Genomic DNA, 20,859 nt, shown 5'->3' with positions numbered 1-20,859 from the left:
AATAAAGTTACCTTTTGCACCTGATGCACCGCCTCCGACTCCTATCTCTCTGCACTACAATATCCTCTTTAACCTGTTAAACCCGGAGGCTAACACACTTAGCACAAAACTCTATAAATACCATTATTAAATACCGGATCTGCACAAACAAGATATCAATTAGCAAGCTGAGATTCCACAGATTCTAGGGGTATAAGTATAATCACTGACCGATCAGAACTCACGACAGGGAAAGCAAACACAGACATCACAACACGGAGCTTTACCGAGCAAAAACGGGACATTGTCTTACCTTAACTGTTGTTCTGATCAAAAGTTGTGTTCAATGGCATTAAAACGATAAAAACGCTGCTGAAGGTTAATCCATAGGTTAATCTAATGCAGTAACCACCAACTGGCAGCCCGCGGGCCACATCCGGCCCGCCAGACATTCTCATCCGGCCCGCACGACGGGGGTGACTGTGGCGTTGGCGGAGTGGTTACTGCGCTCGCCCCCCACCCATTTTTTTTAATTTAAAACGTCTCGTGAGTAAGGTGCAGTACCGGAGTCCAACAGAGAGACAGCAGCTGCGGGACAATAGACCGCGTACTGCGAAACCTTCCCTGCCTTGAAGAAGAAGTGATCCTTCATTGTGAAGTGTCTGCTTTGTGCACTCCGCACCACAGCAGTAGCCCCGCTGCGACAGAGTCCAACAGAGAGGCAGGAGCTGCGGGACAGTAGCCTAGAAGCAGGGTTGGGTTGTAACGGAATACATGTAACGGCATTACGTAATCAGAATACAAAAATCAAGTAGGCTAACTGGCGTTACATTTGAAAAACGAGTAATCTGATTACAGTTACTTTCGTAAACCTGAAGGGAATACATTTTGGAATATTTATTGGAATTATTAGAGGAAAAGTTTACTCACAAAATGTAATATTCATTACCGGCAGAACTGTGTGCACGTGGCACAGCGCTGCAGCATGTCTGTGAGCGAGAGAGAGATGCAGCTTGTCTGTGAGGCCCCGCCCCCGCACGCAAATGAGAGAGAGACATCTCTTTTAAAATATATTGAAAGTTAGAAACGGAGATGGTTCGCTAAAATGTGCAAGATAACGTTTATGTAGCATTTATTTATTTTCAAAATGATGACATTTCATAACGGGATGAAATCAAAGTGAATGGCCTGCTGCTGCTGAATGCATGGGGCGAGTGACTGGAAACAGTTTTAAAAGTTATTACATCGTTTCAGATAATAATAATAATATAATAATTCATTCTATTTAGGGGCTGACCAATCACAAAGCGTCATTTCTTGACTGGCAGCAAAAATAACCAATCACAGCAGTGCTTCTCTGGCTGGCTCTGTCCAATCACAAACAAGAAGTGTTCTCCCTAAAGGAATACCCTTTCCGTCCAATGTGAAATGCTGTTGTGTTTTCTGAAATGCTGTGGTGTCTTGCCGAATTAGTACAAAGTGCGGTCCCACAACAATTAAGTATTCAGACATGGATATTTACCAAGAATATGTTATGGTATATTTCAACACAAGGCATTACATTAGATAGTGATACGCTATACAAAAACATAATTTATAGGGTACTTTCAATTGGGAAGTAGCTGTCCCCAACCCTGACATCTAAATTTCAATTTCTGTAAATAACACTTAAAACATTTTTATTTTATTTTAGTTCAATGGTGTATTTAGAAGACCTTTATGATTACATTCAAACAGAAGTTGGAAAACTTAGATTTATTGTGGGTTTAATGTTTTTATAAAAAAACTATACTCAAAAACTCATGTCCCCAGTTTTCATGTCACTACCGAAACACAAGGGGTTTTAATCCAATGGCTTAGCCTGGTTTTTAGCAACACCCCTGCATTTTTGACCAGGCAGTGACACTGCATCCCTGTCCCTCATGGCTGAATGGCAAATAGCTATATCCCATACTTTTGATATAAATCTGTTCCAAAATCTGAAAAATGACATGTAACCTTAAAGGTAGGGTAGGTAAGAATGGAGAAACCAGCTCGAGTGGGCTATAATTTGAAAGTACTAGTAGTACAAATCTGCCTCTTCCTTCAGACTTCCTTACAGAGTCCCTCCTCCAACACACACGAACGTGCACATGACCAATGAGGGCGCGAGATAAGTTTGTGCACGAGATGGAAAGCTGACAGGCAGGTAGGCCATCCAGTTATTTTAGCCGGGCCGGCTAAAATGATTGGTCGTGCTTTTTACAGCGCTACGGCTTCCACAGATGAACATTTTGTATGTATTTATTGTCAAAGCATTTAATACATTCATTGCTATCGGGATGTTAAGAGCATTCCATGGAATATAACAAAAAGTGTTTCTGAAGTGAATTACCTACCCCACCTTTAAGAATTGTCACTACCGAACACATACAGTATTATCTTCAATTAAGTAACATTTTCCGGGGTTTTATGCAAAGTATTAGGTTTTTATGTGTGTAAACCCTCTTCAAAGACGTGTATGCCATGTACTTGCTAGCATTCTTTAGTTATGCTCAATTTTCGCTAGAATCGTCACTACCGAAACCAGGGCCGGAACTGGAAAATAAGTCAGGCCGGGAATTATACACCCAGCCAGGCCACTACCAGTTTTTGTGCCATTTTGCTGGATTTATTTGTCAATATTTACAGCGTTGCTGCCCATAGTGATAGCCCTCTAGTTTAAATCTACTACCCAAAAATAAACATATGGGGATGGGTTACTATTTAAAAAAAATTGCAAATCTATTTAGGAACCTATCCATGTGAACATATTTTAATTGGGGTGGACCTTAAATCCTATAGGGGGGTCCGGGGGCATGCTCCCCCGGTAAGATTTGTTTTTAAATGTTGGACTTAAATACATCAATCTGGTGCACTTTGAGGGGGAAATAAAGAGACTACACCCATATGAAACAGAACTGTATACATTTAAATAATCATAACGTCATAAGAACATGGCCATAACCAATAACATACCATATCCAATATGAAAAAACATTGAAACTTGTATATTTATTTGTTTTTGGTTCATTTATATGTGTGAGTGTTTCCAGGCTCCTGAATCAGCCTCTCCTGTCTCCCTCCTCTTCCCCTGCTCCTCTTTGAGGCAGCAGCAAAGACTAGTTTTAGCTCTCAACAAGTTTTAAAAGTGTATTTTACCTTTTTTCACCTAGTTAACATTTCATTTGTATTATTCATGCATATTTTAATAATCACTCCCCCCTCAAATGTAAATATGTGTTTACATAAATGGTGACCAAACCGTTTGAGACCCACTGAGATAACTTAGACTAAGTAAAAACACTCAGAGAGTCCTTTACCTGAGCTGTAGTTATCACTCTCAGTCTGACAGCAGAGGACTCTTCCCCCAGCTTGTTGTTGAAACAGCTCCTTATATCTGTTAACGCAGCTAGCTAGCACCAGATGCTAACAAAAACAATACACGTACAGTAACTGGTGTGCACGCTTTCTCTCACCCGCTTTCTGATTGAGTGATTGATTGATTGATTGAAAAGTTTATTAACAGCTTGTATATTGGGTACAGTACAGTACAGCTCAAAACATACAATTGTTAAGGGGATGCAGACCAGAGAAAGACTTTCGTCTTGTTTACATCAGGGTCCCCCATTTCCAGTTCATCATATCATTTAAGACATACAAGACATATTTGACATACAGATGGCTTATTTACAATTTACATACAGGTGTTTTTTTACATACAGATGGCTTACTTACAAATTTCATTTTAGATTTCGTTTCAATACATCCTAACCGGACATTTAAGACATACCAAGTCTACAGATATACAGTTAGTAACAGAGTCTAAAATGCGAGTATATACATAGATGGGGGGGAAGCTGTCCATTGTACGACAGGTTGAGATTTGTACCATTACCGGAGCCAGTTTTGCAATACTCTCCCCCGAAGGTGCTCTTTAAGAGAGGTTTTGAAGGTAAGTATAGTTTTACTTTCCTTTACAGTAGTGGGAAGAGCGTTCCACCTTGATGTGGCATAATTGCGAAACGTGTATTCCCCTTTTTTTGTGCCAAATCTGGGTTTTACATGATTTGTGGAGCTCCCTCTGGTGTTATGATCATGGTATTCCTTGACCTTTGGGAAGAATGTTGACATGTACATGGGTACCATAGAGGTGTATTGGATCTTGTAGACCAGGCCCATTGCAAGTAGCTGTACTCTGTCGTCTACACTAAGCCATCCTAGGTTGTCAAAGTGGGCAGAGGTGAGGTGGGTTCTAGATGAAAGGTCAAGCAGTAGTCTGACCAGTTTATTTTGTGATGTTTGAAGTTTTATTTTTAGCGCCTTGGAGGTGCTATGGTACCATGACGTGCAAGCATAGTCATAGTACCCTTGAATGAGTGCTCCTGCCAGAGTTTTCAGGGTGTTTTTGTTTACCAGAGAGGAGATCCGGTATAGGAATCTCTCTCTCTCGCGCGCGCGCGCCACACATACACACACACACACACACCCTCCCGAGTTTGAATGACACACAGAGACCAATCGAGGGCATTAGTGTATGATCTGTATGAAAGTGGCCATGTCGGCAGGCCACATCATGTAGACAGCCAGCCACCCTCTGTGAGGCAGACGGCAGAGTCAGACCCACATTTTGCGCAGAGTTGCGTTCACAATACAAACATTAAAAAAAATCCTCAGGCCAGCAGGCCACTTAACAGGCCAGGCCATCGGGAAACCTCCCGGTCCTCCCGATGGCCAGTCCGGGCCTGACCGAAACATATGGTTAAGTTTCGGTAATTTACATGATCGTTTCGGTAGTGACAACATTGAATGGTAAGCAGGTAAATCTCATCTTTTAGATATAAATGTGTCTTAAAGTCTGAAAATCAGTGTGTTACTTTAAAGGTCTCTTATTATACTATTGCTAGGCATATATTATAGGTCTCAGATATATAAAAAACATGTCTATGAAGTGTTTTTCTCAAAATACCAAACAGATAACCCATTCTAGCCTCATCCCCCTCTATTTCAGCCTGTTACTAAAGTGCTGATTCTGGGACCTTAGCTTCAAACATTCACACTTCAACATAAGGCATGTTATGAGTTAAGATTAATCAATCAGTTTGAGGGAATATGATACAACCTTGAGAACAAAATACTGTGGTCACTACAGAAACACTGGATGTTTTGTATAAAATTAAGTATTTTGAGTTATCAACTTAAATGATATGATACCGATTGGTTTAATATATGTTTAATTTCAACAATCATCAACTCTGGAATCAATTTGATCAGTATTATGCATTTTATAAAGCAAGTTTGCATTATGATTTTTATGAATTGAATAAATTGAACTTTGAAATTTGATTACAAATTAAATGTTATTGATTTAATTGTGAAAACCCTCAAGAAATATTTGTTAAAATACTATTTAGAGAAGGGAAGGTAAAACAATCTTAACAGGTTAATATAATACCTTTTTACGACTCACTGTAGTAAAAAGGTATTATATTAACCTGTTAAGATTTACTATGTTTCAGTAGTGACAATTTTTGGTAGAGGAAGAACATTCCAATACAGTCTGAAAATACGACATAAAAATGTACGGCTCTTTTACTAGATATGTGTAATTTAGATATGGTACAAAATATATATGGACAACGTTTTGGGACAAACACATACAACATTTCAAAACATTTCCAACCTGACTTTGAACCAATTCGGTAAAATGGCCCATATAGCTATTATGATAGCTACGTGTATGACAGCAACCGGTTTTGGGCATTCTGGCTGCGCTTTCCTCTATTCACCAATGGGTAATGTTTAGATGGATTTAGGAACTTCCCCTCGATTCTATTGGCTCTAACGGTTAAAAAGAGATGTCAATCACCAAAATCGACCGATGGGTTACAGAGATTTGGAAAATCCACCAAATGATCCCAGAAGTGGTTTTTTTTCTTCTAAATCTCTCTAAAAAGGTCATATTTCACTTGTTTTGCATCAATATTGATACAGGGTACTTATTATATGTTATAGTTTGGATTCCTAAAGCTTTTTGTCTACTATCCCATCATTCAAGGGTGGTTTTCACTATAAGTAATGTTTTATTTTTTGGACGGACACTATCATTGACATTTTTTTACTATGTTCAATCTGAATTTACTTTAAAATAAAACAATTCTATATTGATTCTGACTTTTCTACATCCAACTCACAGGTTTATCATTGCTTTGAGAGAAAATATTATAAATGTACCCCTTTTAGAAGTGAAATTATAGTCATTTATTCTGGGAATGTCATTTTCGAGCTTGAGACCTGAAAAACAGGCTCAGGGCTTAACAGGTTAATAATAATAATAATAATAACTTTTTTTGTATAGCACCTTTCATATAGGGGATTGCAGTTCAAAGTGCTTTACATCAGTAAGAAATAAGACATAGAATCAGTGTAAAACAAGCAGCAAGAGCAAAGCATAAAGTGGGATAAAATAATTAAAAATAAAAACATGGAGAATAAAACATATAGAAACAGTGCAATGTCAATCACAGAGAATAGTGCAGTATAATAGTGTAAAATCAGTAAAATTATTTGGTAAAGAGATTTTAAAAATGCCTAACGTATTGGCTTCCCTAATATTGTTGGGTAACGTGTTCCACAGTTTTGGGGCGTAGTTTACAAAGGCTGCTTCACCGATCTTCTTATGACTCTTTCTGGTGACCTCTAATAGACCTGCATCTGATGATCGCAGTGTTCTGGCGGGTGTGTAGTTTATTAGAGAGTCAGCAATGTAGCTCGGTCTTTGTCCATTTAGAGCTTTGTATGTGAGGAGAAGCACCTTAAAATCAATTCTAAAAGTTACAGGAAGCTAGTGTAGAGTAGCTAAGACAGGACTAATGTGTTCCCTCCTTTTGGTATTCGTTAGTAGTCAAGCTGCAGAGTTTTGAATGAGCTGGAGTCTTCCAATAGCTTTCTTGGGGAGACCAGTGAATAGTGCATTGCAGTAGTTTAGTCGGCTAAAAGCATGAATTAGCTTCTCAGCATCATTTTGATTTATGAATGGTCGTACCTTCGCTATGTTTCTGAGATGAAAGAAAGCTATTTTGGTCACTTTGTTTAAATGGGCGTTGAAGTTCAAATCTGAGTCCAGGATGACACCGAGACTTGTCACCTCCGGTTTAATCCAAGTGGTTAAGCTTCCTAGATTATTTGTTAGCATCTCTCTTTTTGATTTGGGGCCAACAAGTAGGACTTCAGTTTTGCCCTCATTCAATTTAAGAAAATTATCATTCATCCATTTGTTTATTGCTCTCAGGCAGTTGGTAATGGAGTTTATGGCTGTCACATCATTTGGTTCAGCCGGTATGTACAATTGTGTATCATCCGCATAGCTGTGGAAATCTATACCATACTCACTGATGATGTTGCCGAGCGGTAACATATAGAGAGAAAAGAGTAATGGACCTAAACAGCTCCCTTGTGCAACCCCGTAGTGGCTTTCATGTTTCTCTGATGTATGGCCTCCTAGACTAATATAGAGCATCCTTCCTCTGATATATGTTTTGATCCAGTTCAACACGCAACCAGATAAACCAATAAGCTTTTCAAGTCGATTTATTAGGATGTTGTGATCAATAGTATCAAAAGCTGCACTGAGATCTAATAGGATAAGGATGGAGATTTTATTTGCATCAGAGTTGAGTCTGAGGTCACTAATTACCTTTGTGAGTGCAGTTTCCGTACTGTGGTATCTTCTGAAACCCGACTGAAATACTTCTAAGATGTTGTTTTCTTTAAGATAGGAATTTATTTGGACTGAGACAATGCTTTCCAATATTTTACTGATAAATGGTAGATTTGATATTGATCTGTGGTCTGCTACTGTGTTGTTATCCAATTTAGGTTTCTTTAATAGAGGCTTTACAACAGCTGTTTTCAAGGCATCAGGGAAGACGCGAGTTTTAAGGGATGTGTTTATAATGTCCAGGAATGGACTGGAGATGCTATCAAACACTCGCTTAAATAATTTTGTGGGGATATGATCAATGTCTGAGGTTGTGGAGTTTGCTTCTGAGACAGTTTTACACAGTTCGCTTAGTGTGATGCATGTAAAGTTACTCATGGTTAAATTAGCTTACGTACAAGAAAGAACGTAAAAGAAAAAAAAGATTTTCAAAAATACAGATTTCAGTATTTTGAGGCTCTAAGCCCCATTTATTTTCCTCACAGACGTGAAAAAAAGTCTGAAATTATACGATTTAAAATAAAAACAAATAAATAAAAAGATAAAACACTGGCATGTAATTTACATTATAATAAATAGAATGGTTTTGAATAATAGATGAGAGAAAAATATACGTCACTTTACAGCCCCGCCCACTTTTGGGGAAACCAATGCTGTCATTTGAACGGCGATCAAGCCTGAAGCCACAGAGATCTTCTGTTAGTGCCCTTTGTTCTTAGAGGAAGTACAGAAACACGTAACTCTGGATTTTTTTTAATGTTTGAGGTGCAATAAACGACACAGCAGCTTTTTGGCATGTTAAAACTATTATTTTCTGCCTCGCTCATGAGAGTAACAGCTGGCAGAGCAGCACTTCCTCACACAATGCCCAACTTTTGAACCTGTACGGAAACAATTCTTCCTACTTCTTCTTATTTTTGTATAAATGTTGCAACTATACAGAGCTTTGGCAATACTGTATGTAAATATGCATGCTAATAAAGCTTTGAATTGAATTGAGAGATACAATGCTTATGGAGGCGAGACGTAAGTCATTCACGCGCTAATGCACACGCACGTCATTCACACGCTTATCATATGATAGGACTTTCTAAGCTACGTCGCACCTATGATACGTTGCCGTGACGTCTGACGTCTGACAACGTCGTGACGCTGCCTGTATTGTACGTCAACCCATTCAAAATGGATGGAGGCGTTGGCGTACGTTGACACGTCAGTGCTCTGCTCAGTTAGCTTAGTTATCTGTTCTTTGGCACAAGTCACACCTCATATCCGTCAGACTCAGCAGCTGATCTCTCTCCCCCCCGTTGACAGTTCACGGTCTAGCACAGGCTTCGTAGTGCACTGATCGATTAGGCTAAGCTAACCTGTAGCTTCTCCCTCCACACTCACAACAACTTCATACAGACATAAATAAAGCAGCTGTATTCGCCATACAGGAAACATACATTTAAAACGGTTTTGCCTGCCGTTTTTTGTGTACACAAGCATTCATCAATGGTTCGGAAAGTGGCGCTGTACCTTAATAATATAAAGGCTTGTATTTGTGTGCATTTCCTGTTCGGAAAGTGGCAATGTACTGGGAGTGGAAGTGTCCTGAGATTAGCGCCTGCAGGCAGGCTCCATGGACCTGTCAGCTCCGGACTGCGCAAAATGCGTACATGAAGCGCTACGTCATGAACGCAAGAAATCTACCCTCGTGGGGGTGCGCTCATGTGATTGGCTTAGAATTGGGGAGACATCTGATTGGCTATAGATAGAAAAAATTACAAGTACGAATCGGCTGACCGTCAGGGGCAACACACTCTCACTCCATAATCGTCCAGGAGCAACGTTTGGTCAGGGTCCCGTGACGTGCAGTTATGACGCTCCTAGGCTCCTTCAGCTTCATAAAGGGACGCAATAGCTTTCAACTGATTGCAATGTATTCCCATCTGCGGCGGGATTTGACGCTCATGGAAGCACGGCATTTGTTTGTGTCGGCTGCCCTTAAAGGCAATGTGAGCGTCCATTCCCATTGGATAACGGAGAATTGTACACCCGGAAGTAAGTATTCCCCTTACTGTCGATTGATTTTACAGTGATATCTGCACTACTCATCGACTAAAAAACACCAGATTATCCTTGTTAATTACACAACATTGATTGGTTTAAACTGTGTGCAATGCTTTTGTATTTTTCCCCTTCGGTTCGGAGAAACAAATATTTTTTCGGAGTAAAGGATGGCAGAAGACACTACACTACCCAGAATCATCAGCTATCGTTTAGGACTACACCATGTGCTCTGTTTGACAAACCCCGTGATTAGTTCTCAAGCTCTGTGATTGGTTGACCTCCAACTGCATTCCATATGAAAAAAAACGTTTCGTAAAAGATAAAATCATACTTTATTCAGCAGTGCTTGCTTTACTCTTTGAAAGTTATCACATGAATGCATTGTAATAAATGGTTCGGCTGCATTAAATATATTACACATCTGTCGTAGTTCTTTATTTTTATTTATCTACAGAGATCGGGCTCAGAATAGACCGGAAACTATTCTTTTACCGTTCAGTTTGAATTTCACAATAAAGTTAGTAGTAATATTTTGTTTTGATATTATTGTTTTTTATTAACTACTAGACCGCTGGGTCATGTTAAGACCATCTTTTCTGTGTTGCTCAGGGTTTTTTCCATCGCTTTTGTGTTACAAATATCAAAACAATAACTAAATACATCCGTCGTAATCTAAACCAGAAACAGCAGTATATTTTATTTTGTTAACACTGTAAACTTGACAGCTTTTTAACCCAAACCACCTACTGGTTAAAGCACGTTATTACACGTTTAGAGTAATGCAATGCAGGTAGATTGTGTTGCTTTTTAATGACTGTTTAAAATGCCTTTTTCTTAATGTCTTTTATTATTATTAACTACTTGTTACTTGTTGCTAGGGACGCTGCTAGCAATATTGTGTTTCGCAACATGTTCTCTATCTATGGCACGTCTCTACTGGGAGTTGTAGTTTTAAAAGACATTTTCGTATTTCCCATAATAAGAAGTTGCCATTATACTGTGTACATGCCTGGAGGTTTAGGGGATGGGAAACACTCAAATGTAAAACATTTAATTAATAAATGGGTGAAAATTGCTTAATATATATACCCACATGCCAGCTAAGGTCAGAAGAGCTTTATTTAACAGATGGTCTTATGTTTGTGACCCCTCCTGTTGTTAATTGATAACATTACATTACATTACATTAATTGATAAGCCTAAAACATGCACTTGTCAAAGTTCAGAGGCAAATTTTGCAAGTATGGCAGTAGGCATCGATCATCTTAAGATAAGATATACTTTATTGATCCCAAGTTGGAAACATTTGCGTTACATCAGCATGTGTAACAGTTGTAAATATGCAGTGGTGTTTATTTGTAAATCATTTAGTATAATCACACAAATTCTGTGTTTTATATTTAATAATTCTGTGTTCTTTATTTATTGATTGTTCAATACCTGACAAGGCCGGAGATGAAATATCTATATACATCCTATAAGAGTTTAATACATATGTATAATATCAGTTAAAATAAGTGCTTCAACATAGTTAACATTGCTGGAGGTATGCACAAATATTGATAGATGTCTTGTAATGCACTATTGAGGAACCTGCGACCCAAGTTTTTCATTCATTGCATAACTACACCGTTTGTGAATATGATATGTCAATAAACCTTAGAAAATATTGAAATATTGAAAGGGATGTGCAAAATAGTCATTATATACAGTCTTTAATTAACTATTAGTAGAGAATAACGAGTAATGAATATACTTTATAGGGATCCTATTAATATCTAATAATACAAATAATGAAATTCAATAACATGCTTTAACCACTAGGTGTCCCTTTATATCAGGAGTGCACCTTTATGGTATAAATACAGCCTATCTACAAATTGGATCAAATATAAAAGTCAGCCGAATTAGTGTTGATCCTGAAAAGAGACGTATTGTGTGAAAATAAATGTAAGATGTTTTTTAATTGCTGATATATTTATGATCCACGTCACGTTTTCAGTGTTGGCGGCAGTTCCTCATGTTTGTCTAGAAGTCTTCTCATCAGGGTTCTATAAATAGAGAATTACGGCAGATATGTAATATTTAATGCAGCCGAACCGTGTATTACAATGCCGTTATGTGATAACTTTCAAAGAGAAAAGCAATCACACTCGGAATAAAGTATTATTATTTTTATTTTTTTATGTTTTCGGTCTATTTGTTAATGACGATGGGATGTGAGATGTGAGACTGGAATTCCACAGGGGAAAATAATGTATCTTTAGATGCGGATTTTGTTAAACTAATAGGTTTGCGCTGTGGACCAACATTGACGGGGAAGGGGGTAGCAATAAAGATAACACCATTAAACAGTTACACAACATAACATAAATAATATCGATAGCAGCGTCCCTAGCAACCACCTTGGTAACAATGAAAACGTTCTATGGACGCAATTTCCTGAAGTAATCTTCGTAATAACTAGCAAACTAAAGATCATGTACATCCACTGCACACATAATCTTAAATAACAACTCATATTTCTCGCATCAAATGACATCAAAATGCATTTTAATGGCCAAACTAACTTTAAAATAGTCATTTTCCACCGAGAATAAAACGAAGTTAGGCCATGTTTTTTTTTTCTGCACGGAGAAATTTGAAGATCCAGTGACATAGACACCAGCCAATGGAATGAATGGTGAAAAAAAAAACGGGGTTTGTCAAGCAGAGCACAAGGTGTAGTCCTAAACGATAGCTGGGGATTCTGGGTAGTGTAGTGTCTTCTGCCATCCTTTACTCCGAAAAAATATTTGTTTCTCCGAACCGAAGGGGAAAAATACAAAAGCATTGCACACAATTTAAACCAATCGATGTTTTGTAATTAACAAGGATAATCTGGTGTTTTTTAGTCAATGAGTAGTGCAGATATCACTGTAAAATCAATCAACAGTAAGGGGAATACTTACTTCCGGGTATACAATTCTCCGTTATCCAATGGGAATGGACGCTCACATTGCCTTTAAGGGCAGCCGACACAAACGAATGCCGTGCTTCCATGAGCGTCAAATCCCGCCGCAGATGGGAATACATTGCAATCAGTTGAAAGCTATTTGCGTCCCTTTATGAAGCTGAAGGAGCCTAGGAGCGTCACAACTGCACGCCACGGGACCCTGACCAAACGTCGCTCCTGGACGATTATGGAGTGAGAGTGTGTTGTCAGGGGAGTCTCAAAAAACCCACACACGAATGCACAGCGATCCATGCACAGAAAGCGGTTTGTGTTTGCAGGTTCAGAGGTTTTAAACGGAAAACAAATATGTGTGGATCAAAAATACACATTTAAACTTTTTTCTGTATTTGGATTTTATTTACATGTATATGAAACGGAACACATTGTGTGTGCATTGAAAAACACAAGTGTGGATCCGGAAATACAAGTGTGAATCATTTTGCGGATTATGAAATACAAGTGTGAATCCTTCTGTGTGCATGTGTGTATTATGAGACTGTTCTGAGCCCATACTTTCGCTAAAGATCCAGAGTTCGCAAGCGAGCGCTCCGAGCCCACCTATTTTAGCGGACCAAAGTCCGTTTGTTTAGTTCACTTAAGAGGTCTCGGATTGTGTTCACACCGACCCAAATGAACCGCACCAAGGGACTACACGAACCAGGGTTCGATTCAACCGGACTATACAAGGCAGGTGTAAACGCACATGTCAGAAAGTATTGAAAAAAAGGAGATTTCCAAAATTCACAACATCTAACAAAAAAACTGTTTACTTCTCTATCCATATTTATTGGCGTTAAGCTTTTCAAAAACAACTTTTCCACTGCGGTCAAAAAGCTATCAGCATTTATATTTATATAACAAGGTGTTGTATTTTTGTAGATAAGGCAGATGAGTTGTATTCATTAAAGGAAGTTTATTTAAAAAAAAAAAAAGACTTTGACATGATCTGCCGTTGGGTTTGCGGTTTCAAATAACTTTTACAAAACCGCTGTAACAACAAAGAACCTTCACCTCTTTCAGAGGCCATTTTAAACATAACACTACAGACTAAACAATTCAGGTGTGGCTGGCTTTTACCATAGTTTTTAAAAATCATGTAGGTAGCCAGAGTTTTGTTTGTCCGTTCTAGGCTACAGTAACATCACAGACACCGTGGAAGAGAACCATGTATACGCATAATTCATTACTTCCGAATGACCATTCTTGGTTTCAAGTGATTGAAAGTGACCAATGAGAAGTTGGAAGATTTTGTTGGAGGATTCATATGTTTTTTTAGGGCAATTTTGTCACAAAATATGAATACAGGACACTTTTGAAAGTTCATTTGGAAAGCCCCATAAAAAGCTTCAGAAGCAAGACATTTCACTCAATACGCTGATGATTTTTTCCGCTTGTGACTTCAACAGAATCATGACACTGAGGCATGTGTGACAACACTGATAGGCTGTTGAAAGTAGAAAATAGAGGCGAGTCAGGGTCATTCTTTTACCGTTCTTCCGGAATTGCACTCTGAGTGTTACAATGGTTCCTATTACATCAAGAAACCCCTAATAAAGCCTCTTCTTTTTGCTTTTTCCATCAATACAGAGTAGGTGGACTATCCTTGGACTTGTTTTTTTATTTTCTAAAATTCACACATCCCCTTCTGAGCTAAAATAAATGGCATTTTCCCGGCTATATCTCTTTGTTTGTTGCCACCTAAGCAAATGTCTCCCTAGTTTGGATTGCAGCTCATTGTGCTTTTAGTCAGTGATTACTATATGTGTTCTCCTGGCAGGCGTCTTCACTGCACCAGAAACTACATCCACATGCACCTGTTTGTTTCCTTCATGCTACGGGCAGTCAGCATCTTTGTGATGGACAAAGTGGTCTATCCCAGTACTGGACTGCAGGACTTGGATTCTGCCCTGTTGGACAACTTTAAGACAGTTAGCCTGCCTCCATTGGACACCTCTCAGTATGTGAGTACCAGTTCCACTTGTTTGGTTGTTTTTGTTCTTACTGCTTATTCCAAGAACTATACATTTAGCTGTTAGACCTGAAGTTGAAGTGCTTTGAGCGCACAGTCTAAAAATACGTTCTTTAGACTGATTGACTGTGGCCTTAAGCTGAATAGAGTGCTAGCTTTGATTTTGTGTTTCACATGGTACGGCTTTTGCTTCTTTGACCTCTCAAACTTTGATTGGATGCATGCAACAGAAAGCATGTCCCAGTGGTGCTCAAGTTATTTCTTACAGATGTTTCTCTTGCACATAAGGAACAAATTGTTGTGCACTATTGGGCAAGACCACTTTCAAAACGTACAATTTTACATTTTCCTATTCATCTTTTGGAATTTTTCCCATCAAGTCCATCAAGTGGTGTTGACTATAGGACAGGGCTGGCGCAGCTATCATCACCAGACATTTATTTCCAGGGAATATCAGTATTTGGGGCGACGCCCGTTTGGCCCATATCTTTTAAAAATGCATTTCCCCTTCTGTCCATCCATCAAAATGAACACTGTTTCAGCCCTTAACTTGTAGCGGATCAAATCCAATCAAATCAAGTTTTATTTATATAGCACATTTTTAAAAAGATTTTTGGTCGAGCCAAAGTGCTACATATAATAAAAATACCCTACAGTAAAGACACTTTACAGCAAATACAACAGCACAGTTTGTGCAGAATATCAGTATGAGAAAACGACACCCTCTGTCCTTAGACCCTCACATCGTACAAGGAAAACCCCACAGTTTAAAGGGGAAAATGGGAGAAACCTCAGGGAGAAGAACAGGGGAGGGATCCCTCTCCCAGGACGGACAGAAGTGCAATAGATGCCGTGTGTAAATCGAAGAGATAATACATTTACAGCATAGGTAGTCCAAATGTTAGGAAATGCTTGTGTCTGTAATAAGAAGATGAATCCACGAGGATGTCAAAAACAATCCTGTGGGAGCCATCAGGGAAGCAGCATGATGAGACCCAGGCAGGACCACAGAGACAGGTTTAGCCACGACCCAAAGTCCACGACTTAATCCAGAACTCAGGATAGAGGATTCAGGACACAGGACCACAGCAAGAAAATCAGCCTCGACTCCGGATCCCGGCGTAGATATAGATACAAAACAAGAACATTTGGGGGAGGCTGGGTTAATCGGAACATGAGAATACACAGACACAGACAGACAGAAGGAAGAACATGCACTCCCTTAGGATAGGTTGAGGGAAAAGGGTAGCAAGTAAGAGAGTAATAAACAGAGGTGGAGAGGCACACGCAGGGAACAAGGCGCCCACTGGAGCCTTAGTTAGAAATTGATGAGAGGTAAGGAGGTAAGCTGTGAATACGGCCATAACCCTCCCCGGCTGGAATAAGCCACTCTGCAAACCTGTTTCCCTCTGAAACCTCGAAAGGTCAGAGAGGGAAAAGGTTTTGGATAAAGAGAGGATAGAAAGAGTAGATTACAGGAGTAGAGAGTATGAGAAGTAGAGAGAGAAAAGATTTAGAATAATGAGTAGTAGTAATAACCTTAGTTTTACATATAAGATCCAAGTCTTTAGGATTTAATTGAAAGAGCAAGGACCAAAATGTAGGTGAAGAGGCACAGCGTATCTACGTCAATGCACTCTTATTAGATTATTTTATTAACTATAAGCTTTATCAAAAGTGCTCTTAAAACGGATAGGCTGTCGGCCGCTCGAACACAAACTGGAAGCTGATTCCACAAAAGTGGAGCTTGATAAGAAAAAGGCCAGAAGGCCAGAGAGAAGAAGTGAGTTTTAAGTGTAGATTTAAAACCCCCTAGGGTCTGGGCCGACCTCACATGTAGGGGCAGAGTGTTCCAGAGCCTAGGGCCCGCTGCTGCGGAGGCTCGGTGCCCTCGGGTTTTGAGCCTGGTCTTGGGCACTACCAGCAGCAGCTGGTCAGTCGACCTAGGATAATGACATGATAATCTTTTTTTTACTGTTTTGAATATCAACAAAAAGAAGTTGGTAGAATTTGATTTGGATAAAAATTCAGTTAGGCAAGAACATCTAATCTCAGACAGGAGAAACCCAAAGGTTTTTAGAGCTGGTGGTTTTTATAGGAACACTTCAAAGAGGGCACATTTTCCGGATCAGTTGGAGATAAAGTTCCAAGGAGCCATCAATATAGGTTTTGACAAGCACAGGTCCTATATTTTGTGTGTTAAACACCATCAAACAGCTTAACGTCTTGATTTGAGTTGTTCCTCAGCCTCCTTTAACTTTTCTGTCGTCGTTGCCTCTCTTTATATATTCCATCTCACTAACCACAGTCAAAAAAATGCTTATTACGGCAAATACAAATGCACAGAGCACATTTTATATTTTCTTTGATTTTTTCCATTAAGCCAACATATAGTGTGCCATGTTAATGCTAGATAAATGGAGGTTAAGAGTTGTTCAAGTGATATTTCTATGCTGTACAAGTGATTAGAATGTTGAGCCAAATGGTCCTGGACTTTAACCCCCCCCACACACACACAACCTTCCCTCATCCAGCACCAGTCACTTTTCTGCCCATCTCCACTGCTACTGCACTGAAACTGTACTTTGAACACTTTAAATATATTATTAACATTTTAAACTGTATACCCCGTTTATCTAAGCCCTTTTTGTTTTGTTTTATGTATACCCCGTTTATCTAGGCCCTTTTTGTTTTGTTTTATGTATATATATCACACTGTGGGACTGCGGGAAACAATATCTTGAGATGTCTGGATGTATAACACATGTAGTACTTTTGACAATAAAGCTGACTTTGAGTGATGTATTAGACATAAGTACAAAATAGATAAGCCCTCCGTTTCTTACATTCTATACATAAGTTGTTCTTTGTAATATTAAGTGAAATGATGGCTATGAGTGAAAAACCTTGCTTTTGGCACTAACCCTAACCTTAGCAAATATGAGCCATAAATGTGTATCATTGACGGAGATCTACATGGACACTAGAAGAGGCTACTTTTTCAAATGTAATTTTGTAAAAATAATGAATCAAAAGTAGATTATGTTTTCATGTGTGTTGATTTAGTAGTCATAATGTTAAATGAGAGGAGATGATTAACAGAATAATAAGTATTTGAGCAATGCTATTCCTGAGAGCCTTACTGCATTGTATTTCATTATAATTATTACTTTGGATTGTCATGTTAATTTTTATGTTTGCAGTTACATAAATAATGACATTTGCATCATAAATTGGTGCATAAAATGTTGTAGTCAAAACACCTAAGCCCTTGGAAATAACTAAGTATATAGATGAATTGCTGGTCACCGATCACATTTCAATGAATTTTTCAAGGACAAACATGAATATGACCTTTAATTCACTGTGGCACAAGTGTTTGAACCCCCCCCATAAAATAAAAAGGGAGGTTTGCATAATAGACCGAAAGCTTGAGGCTGTTTCTACCTGCATTTCATGCATGTATGTCTGCATGTCTATCCAGTTGCTTAGAAAACTGATAGTAAATTGGATAACAACTAGTAAAAACTTAAAAAGCAAGTGAAAGAGTTACCAGGAGACTTTGTTTGTTGAACCAATGTGATTAAAAGGGAAATTTGAATCCGTCTTTGTTTTTGCCGCAAGCATCCTCCCGAGCACGGTGAGATCAAATGAATTTTCTTAGCTTTTAAAAATAAAGATTTGGCACAAAAATGAACAACTAGTTGCCCTTGGGTTTTTTATGAGAAAAAACCTAAATCAATGGGGCTATACAAATTATAGCCCCATTGATTTTGGTTTTTATTCTGCTCATTTTTACGTTTCATATTTCTATGTTGTGCCTCTACTGTGACATGTTTATACTAGGGCCGGGACTCGATTAAAAAAATTAATCTAATTAATTAGAGGCTTTGTAATTAATTAATCGAAATTAATCGCATTTTTAATCACATAAATATTTGACCTGAGAACAGTGAGAAGTAATTGTTTTCACATGGATTTTAGTATACCATTGAACAATGACTGAATACATAAGCTTAAGCAACAAAACATTGTTTATTTTTTTCAAGGTTTACTTAACCAACAGAAAAGTGCAATTTTTGCCATAAAGTGTAGCAATAGCATATTTAGGAATATAGTACATGTCAGAGATTCAGGTAGCCTATAGGTAGGTAGACCTTCTGTAAACTATAACACTTTGTTTTTTAAGTAAAACACAATACTTTCAAGTACATTCAGAACATTGGAAACCCTGACTATTAGAAAACATCTCTCTGTTGCTTCAGAGGCCATAACAGACTTTGTTGATTTACCAAAAGTTGATTTAAAAAATCTAATCAATTTCAGTCCAACTCTCTCTATAACCTTGGCCAAAACAATAAACAGTTCAACATAAAGTGCCAGTTGCACCAACAACGTAATAAATAGTTCAACATAAAGTGTACCATTTAAAATAAAATAAAAAAGTGCCAGTGATTGACCTCAATCCCTCCTATTCTTCCAATATCCTGATGAAAAATGAGTGTATTGGAGAGAAACTCCCTCTGGAGGGAACTTTGGGATTTTTTTTAACACAATATAGGAAAGGGAAAACCCCCAAAGTGTATCTGGTTTTCTCAAATTGCAACCAAATGATGATACACTTGCGCACATACAGTAAAGATATAACAGTTTCCCGCGTATCTACCAACTTGGACTCTGATATTTGCAGAAGAATAGTACAAAGGAAACCTTTGCTGCTATTTAGCAAAAAGACCTTCATTATTCAAACTCATAGAACGCAACATTTTCTTCTGACCAAACACCTCCGAGACATAGTTCCGGCGGTAAATTCTCAACATACTCTAAGAACAGCATTCCAATTCAGATTCATGGTGAACGCAAGTTCCCTTTTGAGGGAGAACTCCAGCGATCTCTAATTGGCATCAAAGTTCAGGATCGCTTGTTTGATTCAGGTGGATATGAGTCATAAATAATTACCAATAAGTTTGCAAATCTGAATGCGACAGCAATTATTTTGATTTGCACCGAACCATGTAGTTTAATCCTTGCCCTTGAAAACCTGTAAAAAAATTCCACTGAAAACTAGTTAAAGCTTTGAAAGGAGTGTTGGAATATGCTCAATGTGTTATACAATATATATTTTAAATGATGTGATAAAATAAAACTATACAGTAGATCATGAAATGTAGGATTTGTGTGAATTCCTCATATTGTAAAGGATAGTTAGAATAACAGCCGCTATTTAAGAGGATATGCAAATAAAATGATCTCTATATATCATGATTTTAAATGACATGAATATAGTGATAAAAACCAATGTTGTCTGTTTGTTAATGATGTAGTGAATGTCAACACTTAAATTGAACTTTGTATTTTCTGTGTCACAACTGTGTACTTTTCCTAATTGATGTGCAAATGTATACAGCAAGGTGCTACAAAATGTAATCAGAACATCTCTCCTACAGCGCCTGAGGATTAGGGATATCTTTCAGAAGTCAACACACAGGAACACTAATGGTCATGTATAAACAGGATTCAATAACTGTGTTAATGTTTTGTTAACAGATTGGCTGCAAGTTCGTTGTAGTGCTCTTCATCTATTTCCTGTCCACCAACTACTACTGGATGCTGGTAGAAGGCCTCTACCTCCACAGTCTCATCTTCATGGCCTTCCGATCAGACTCCAAATACCTCTGGGGCTTCATCCTCATCGGATGGGGTAAGAATGATAAATTACCATCTCACACATAACACCTATGATATGGTGCAGCACAACTTAGGGCCTGTGTCCACAAAGTGCCTAGGGCAGAGCGTTTTCATAAAAAAAGGTTCTGAGGGCTTTTTTAATTGTTTATATGAAAATATATTTTGACAGCGTATCAGTGTTCTTATATGAAAGGGTAGCTTCACCTCCTTGGATTTTAATATGTTTGTGCTACTTTATAATTGCTTGACATCGTTTTTCAACATGAATACCCACGGGGAGATTTGTGCACTCACATTTTGTTTGTATGAGCTGAACAAAGATGCTGGTGCTCAGAAAAAGGTGCTATGTGGATACAGGCTCTTAAACGTCCGTTCTAAACAATCCCGAGAACACATTGTAGCCTCGACGCAAAAATGAAGTTTATACCAAGCCAA

General features: G+C 38.3%; 1 protein-coding gene across 1 annotated transcript in view; it reads left to right on the top strand.

Annotated features, from left to right (window-relative positions):
* The window catches only part of pth2ra (parathyroid hormone 2 receptor a), a 206,364-nt gene that overhangs the window by 126,050 nt on the left and 59,455 nt on the right, over positions 1-20,859 (top strand). The window contains exons 11-12 of the mRNA XM_079663531.1: positions 14,545-14,728; positions 20,284-20,437. Coding sequence (XP_079519657.1) covers positions 14,545-14,728; positions 20,284-20,437 — 338 coding nt within the window. The remainder of the gene's footprint in view (positions 1-14,544; positions 14,729-20,283; positions 20,438-20,859) is intronic.

The sequence above is a fragment of the Notothenia rossii genome, assembly GCF_949606895.1.
Source record: "Notothenia rossii genome assembly, chromosome: 2".
Lineage (NCBI taxonomy): Eukaryota > Metazoa > Chordata > Actinopteri > Perciformes > Nototheniidae > Notothenia > Notothenia rossii.
This window is presented reverse-complemented; position numbering and strand designations above follow the sequence as displayed.